At 40.1% G+C, this 6,226-nt stretch overlaps 1 protein-coding gene across 1 annotated transcript in view; it reads left to right on the forward strand.

The window, feature by feature from the left end:
• Positions 1–2,073: 2,073 nt before the first annotated feature.
• The window catches only part of PSMA1 (proteasome (prosome, macropain) subunit, alpha type, 1), a 5,810-nt gene continuing 1,657 nt past the window's right edge, over positions 2,074–6,226 (forward strand). The window contains 6 exon segments of the mRNA XM_009864269.1: positions 2,074–2,202; positions 2,705–2,808; positions 3,659–3,747; positions 4,480–4,550; positions 5,367–5,496; positions 6,173–6,226. The exon segment at positions 6,173–6,226 is cut by the window's right edge and continues 6 nt beyond it. Of these exon segments, the coding sequence (XP_009862571.1) occupies positions 2,074–2,202; positions 2,705–2,808; positions 3,659–3,747; positions 4,480–4,550; positions 5,367–5,496; positions 6,173–6,226 (577 nt within the window).

The raw sequence follows: 6,226 nt of genomic DNA on the forward strand, positions 1-6,226 counted from the left end.
CCCCCTCCCCTGCACCCGCACCGCCATCTCGCACACCTGCTCGTAGCGCTTGCCCTCCTTGTGTCCTGGGCTGAGGCAGTGGGATCTCGGCTCTGGCCGTGCAGTGTGTGTTCCTGCTCCGGCCGGAGCAGAAATCTGGCCGGGGAACGGTTCCGTGTTTCAGACCTGGGAACAAGGACTTGCTGTAAACGCCCCTGTAAAGAAAACCATTAGATCTTCACTCGGGAGTGAAGTGCTGGCTTATTAGCTGTACTAATAGATTTTATTTTGTTCATTCTAGTTTCGCAACCAGTATGACAATGATGTCACAGTTTGGAGCCCACAGGTAAAATCTTCATAAGCTTGCAAACAGGCTTTTTAGGTGGTCCCTGTTACCTCAAAGTACTTAGTGCAGTTACTTTCTGAATGTACGTGTGAGGTGCACAATAGATGCTGTCATCGCTGGGGCTTGGACTAGGTGATCTTTACAGGTCCCTTTCAGCCCAAACTGTTCTATGATTCTGTTATCAAATTACAGACCTGTAAAAAAGAGTTTCTAAGAAAAAAACTGAAACTGATCTTAAATCTTCCTGATGGTATGCTAATGCTAGATCATTCGCTCTTTTATTCTCTAGCTAATATTGGGAACTATTTAGTTTGCAATTGAGAATAACTTTCTTTTATTTTTAAGAGCTTTATCATATTCACATTGTTCAGAACAATGTCAAATTATTAGAAGTTATTTAATGCTTAAGTGAGAGTATGCTGACTTCTTCAAGCATGGCATAACAACGCACGCTTCTCTTTTTGGGCTCACAAGTTGTATTGCCTTATAAGCCCTTTTTTGAATGATTTCTCATACAGTGATCTAAAGCTTGGAATCTAAGATACAGATTTTTGTAGTATGAACTCACAGATCTTCATGAATTGAAATGGTCACAAACATCCCAGTTGAATAACCTCCATGGTTAAGGTTAGAAGGGCTTCATGAAAGTCGTGACAGGTCACAGGGACTCCATACTGCTTTTAGGCAGGAAATAGAATCACAGAATGGCCAAGGCTGGAAGGGACCTCAGAGATCATTTTAATCCAGCCTCCCTGCTGCCAGGGACACCACCTCTCGACTAGATCAGGCAACACATGGGGACCGAACGGGAATCGAACCCGCGACCTTGGCGTTGTCAGCACCACGCTCAACTGACTGAGCTAACTGGCCCACTAAGTACTCTATGGCATTGAAATTCCATTTATAACTTAGTGGATGAAATGGATTATTAGAATGTTTTAAGTGGACTCTGTTTTTCACTACATAAATCAAAAACATTTTACTGAAAAAACCACAACAACCTAATAGAAGGTGATTTCCTGTAGATTATCCCTAGCACATTTCACTATAGCAGCTACTACATTCCTCTTCCTCACAGCGGGTAGGATGCAGCTGCGTGCAGTGGTTAGTAATTCAGTACTTGCACAGCAGCAGTGACCATGATGGCTATTTGACATAGGCTGCCCGACTAGAATGCAGAAAATCTGCTGCTTTGCCCTCAGTGGCTGCATTAGAATGACATTTTCTTATTTTCCTGCAAAGTTCTTGGCCGCCTTTGCAGAACTTGTGGGGACTTGGTTGTCTTTGAGACCTCTACTCCTCTTTCAGACTTTACTGCAGTTGACTAATAACTTGTTCAGAAGTTATTAGGGAATGGATAGTGAGAAACAACAATTGCATAAGACTCACTTTTTTAGGAAACTCGATTAAAAGTTAAGCATCCAATCTCAGCTGGAAGTTCTGTCTTGGAATCACATTGAGTCAAATACTGATTCCTCTGAAGAGAGTAACTGAAGTCTTGTGACCCTTTCAGTGTCAGTATTATTCATCCTTTTTATTTTTCCCCATATCTTTGTATGCAGTAGTGAGCAGCTCAGAGATGGGCAGGTTTTTGTGGGTTGGTAGTGAGGTGTTTGCAGAAGATAATTGAATTCTCTTGGTTGTAGGTTTCAACTGTTGTGCAGTAAGCACAGCTGTTGGGGTGAGGGGATGAAATGTCTGAAAATAGAAAAAAAAATTGAAAACTGACAGAGAGAATTAGCTTTAGAATGATTCCTTTTGATTTTATTCTGTAGGGCCGAATTCATCAAATAGAATATGCCATGGAAGCCGTGAAACAAGGCTCAGCTACTGTGGGGCTGAAGTCAAAAACGCACGCTGTTCTGGTTGCTCTCAAGGTAACTTCAAAACTGTTCTCAGGACAGTTATGTTAGTAGAAGTTTTGGGTTGACAGATGAGTTTTATGCAGTCTGAACTTTTAAGTCTAAATAAATAAATGCAATCCCAGTTTCCTTTTGCTCAGATACAAGTATAGAACTATAAATATTTTCAGTACCTAAGCAAAGGAGACTTGCAAAATTGTGAAGGAAATGGAAGTTTGGGGTATTTTTCCCTTTAAAAGTTACGTTCCTCTCTTTTCCCCCCCCGTTAGTTATTATGTATTAAAACTATTTATTTCTTTTCCCAAAGTTTGAGTGAGTGTCTTTTTTTTTAAAATTCTGACAGTTTCCTGTTGAAGTGGAATTGGATTTTTCTTGTCTTCTGTTGCTAGTTTCTAAATTTATTTATTTTTATTGTTTCACGCTCATATTCAGTTCTTGCTATAAATGCTAGCAGATTTCTCCACAGTGCTTGGCAAACTGTTCTGTCTGCCGCTTAGCTTTCTCCTTTTATGCACAGAGAGCGCAGTCTGAGCTGGCAGCTCATCAGAAAAAAATCCTGTACGTTGACAACCATATTGGTATCTCCATTGCTGGACTTACTGCTGATGCAAGACTCCTGTGGTGAGTATCTCAGTTGTTGACATATGTGGTTCTGCAACAACGAGTGAAAGTTCATTTGTAGACGATTGCAAATGGAATTTTATGGTTGGCTGAGGATTAGTCTTGAGTTACTGCTCTGTTGTACTATGCCAAAGACCTCAGCATGAAATTCTGGCAGATTTTTAACTAGTTGACAGGAATCTCGTTTGTTTGCCCAAAAATTTTGCTCTTTGGTTTTGTTACTAGTAACGCAGTCCTGTCTGGTTTCCTCAGTGCGATGGGGTTTCCAAGCAGTCTGAGAAAGTGCATCAGTTCTTTCCTTCTGGTGGCTGCTTCGGTGCACCCACCTTTAAGGAAGTGATCAGAACCACGCGCTGCTCTATGTGTTGCCTTCAGAGGAGCTTACTTTTTACCTCCTGGCCACATAGATTCACTGGGTGAGGTAAATGTACAGGGAAGGAGGAGTGTTCCTCAGTTTGCCAGGAAAGGGCAAAGAAGGCATAGGATGAATTTCTAGAATAAGTTTTAATTGCTGTACAAAGAAATGTTATCACTTAACTATGGCTTTTTTCGAGATGATCCGTCTGTTGCCTGTGTGAACTTCTGCCTTCTTTGCATTTGTGTGGCTGAAATACTGAAATACGCACATTTGTGTGGTTGAAATACTCTATTGAACATGGGGTCAACTTTCTAAATAACAATTATAGGTCATGATGAAATGAAATTATGTGGTGCCTTTGACCCTTTTCCTCTGTGAGCAGAACTGAAAAAAAGAACTTACCTAAACAGACAAATATTGAGACAAAAAACTTGTTGTGACTTTGATCTGTGCATTGCTTTATTTTTTTATCTTTTTTTTTTACCCTCTTAGCAATTTCATGCGTCAGGAGTGTCTGGATTCTAGATTTGTGTTTGATAGACCTCTTCCAGTTTCTCGCCTAGTGTCACTAATTGGAAGCAGTATCCTTTTTTTTTAATGCTTGTAACACTTCCATAGCTTTTAAATTGATCATAGTTTTTCATAAAATATTTTTCATATACCAAACTTAAAAGTCGTATTAGATTGAGAAAATAAATTCGAGGTTAATTTTTCTTTATTTGCGTCGCTTGTGTATTCTTTCAGAGAATATCCCATAACATGCACTGAACTGGTAGAGAAGCGATGAAGCGCTCTGCAACGTCTGACATCACGCGGTTTTTCTGTTACGCAGCCCCGTGGCTCTGGGGGCAGGGGAGGAGAAAGGTGACTGCACTGGTCTAAATACGATCATTTACTGCATTGCAGCTGCTCGCTCAGATTTTACTATTTTATTTTTTTCCTCTGACAACTTTTGTCTCTGCGTGGAACACAGCGGAGGCCTTGTATGCTGTTATTGAGTGCCTGGGAAGAAAAATACCAAAGGGATAAGAAATTAAATGAGGCTGTGCAGCATTAGGCAAACCATTTGTATTACTTGGTCGAATGCACCGCTCGGTTATTTTGGGAAAACTTGATTGTTGAATTTTCTTTTGGCGAAAAAGAAGTCAGTGTTCCAAATAAGTCCTCAGATCTATTTTTTGAACGTAGTCTTCACTGCTTTGGGAAGATTTTCGAAGTCTGTATAGCAATTTTGGTGCAACGGTGCTTGGCTTAGGAAAATGTTTTGTGTAATTAGTGTGTTATTTTGAGCTTGTTTCCTTAGCTTACTTAAGAAACCCAGATACCAACGCAGCGTTATGGCAGGAGACCGTACGGCGTAGGCCTGCTCATTGCAGGTTATGATGTAAGTACGCTGGGCGAGCTGCTGTTGAGCAAAGGAAAATGTGCTTTGTGCAATTTTATACCTCAAATAGATGTTAAGAGCGGAAGATTGTACGAAGAGGTAGACTCATCAAAATTCTCTTGAGTAGGGAAATAATATTCTATATCTTAACCTAAAACATAATTTTTAAAAATATTAACAGCTAATTCTACCTACAATTATGAGGTATACATTTGCAAAAAGGGAAGAAGTGATTATTTGAAGGTGCAAAATGAGATAATGCAATTTAAAATACTTTATAAAAAATGGATGTGGAAATCATCACTGGCCTCTCTCTTACTTTTTTGGCAACAACAGTTTGGTTAATGCAGCACACACAGTATCTCTGCCCAGAAGATTTTTGATGTGAGGAAGGTTGAAGGAAACTCATCTTGTTTGAAAATCTTGCACGGCATGGTTAAGTGTACAGCAGGTTTTTACTTTTGTGCAGATAAGCTGTAGTGTGTGTAAAATACCTGCTGCGGGCCATGAAATAGGAAACCCAGTACAATTTGTGGGACAGGGAAAGAAACTTTCTGTGCCAGCTATGCTGCCTGCATAAAAACTGCATTTTAATGAACAGTGTAAAAAAATTTTCTTTTTACAACAGCTGTGAAGGAATTGTGTCAGGACAGTGCTGTGATTAGCAGTGTAAAAGAGAGTAAAATATATATACGTCTGTGCACGTATGAGCTATGTGGTGTGCTGTAAAGCCAAACTGTGTTTTAGAAAATGTCATGTGTTCCAGCAGCAGACTCGGTACGGATTTATACATTTGTTTTACATTTTGCATTGTAGGATATGGGTCCTCACATCTTCCAGACTTGCCCCTCTGCAAACTACTTTGACTGCAAAGCAATGTCCATTGGTGCTCGTTCACAGTCAGCGCGAACTTACCTGGAGAGACACATGGCTGAATTTACTGACTGTGAGTAACGAAACCCTGTCTGTCTCACGGGACTCGTCACTTCTGTAGGTTTTCTGCTACTGCTCCATTCTTGTGCATTTAGTAAGCTAGAAAGATAAATCTGGGGAACCAAGTTGGGCATAAATGTAAATCTGCATGAAGGCAAAAATTGTAAAGAGAATATAAATCTTCATGTCTAACGCGTGGATGCTTATTACAAGCAATGAAAAGAGAAGTTATTCTCAGAAGAGCAGAGAAAACAATAAAAACCTCTTCTAAGCCTTTTGAAGCTGGGGTAGAACAATTCTTTCCATATCAGAGCAGGAATAGTATGTCAGGGCAGGTATTTAGATGGTGCATTTAAATTGTGAGTTTATTTTTATATGAAACCGTGATGGGGAGGCTATTGCATAGCTTTTTGATCAAAAAATAGTGTGATTATCATTACACTGGAGGCAGGGCAGGTACCAAAACTAGATGCCTTTGACCTCAAATGTAAGGAAGGGCTGATTTCTCAATGTATGCTTCTATAACCAACTCCGTGATCGGTACCAGAAGTACATAGCAAGAGGAGTTCTGAAAGTCAAGCTCGCCAAGGTGTTTTTCCAGTTGTCAACTAGGGGTGGGAAGAAGGGGCAATGAGTGTCTAGAGGTAATACCATATATATAGTAAATGTCTTTATGATTTCATTTTAAGGTAATCTGAATGAGCTAGTTAAACATGGACTGCGTGCCCTGAGAGAGACTCTTC

This window comes from Apaloderma vittatum, unplaced genomic scaffold (assembly GCF_000703405.1).
Source record: "Apaloderma vittatum isolate BGI_N311 unplaced genomic scaffold, ASM70340v1 scaffold42760, whole genome shotgun sequence".
NCBI lineage: Eukaryota > Metazoa > Chordata > Aves > Trogoniformes > Trogonidae > Apaloderma > Apaloderma vittatum.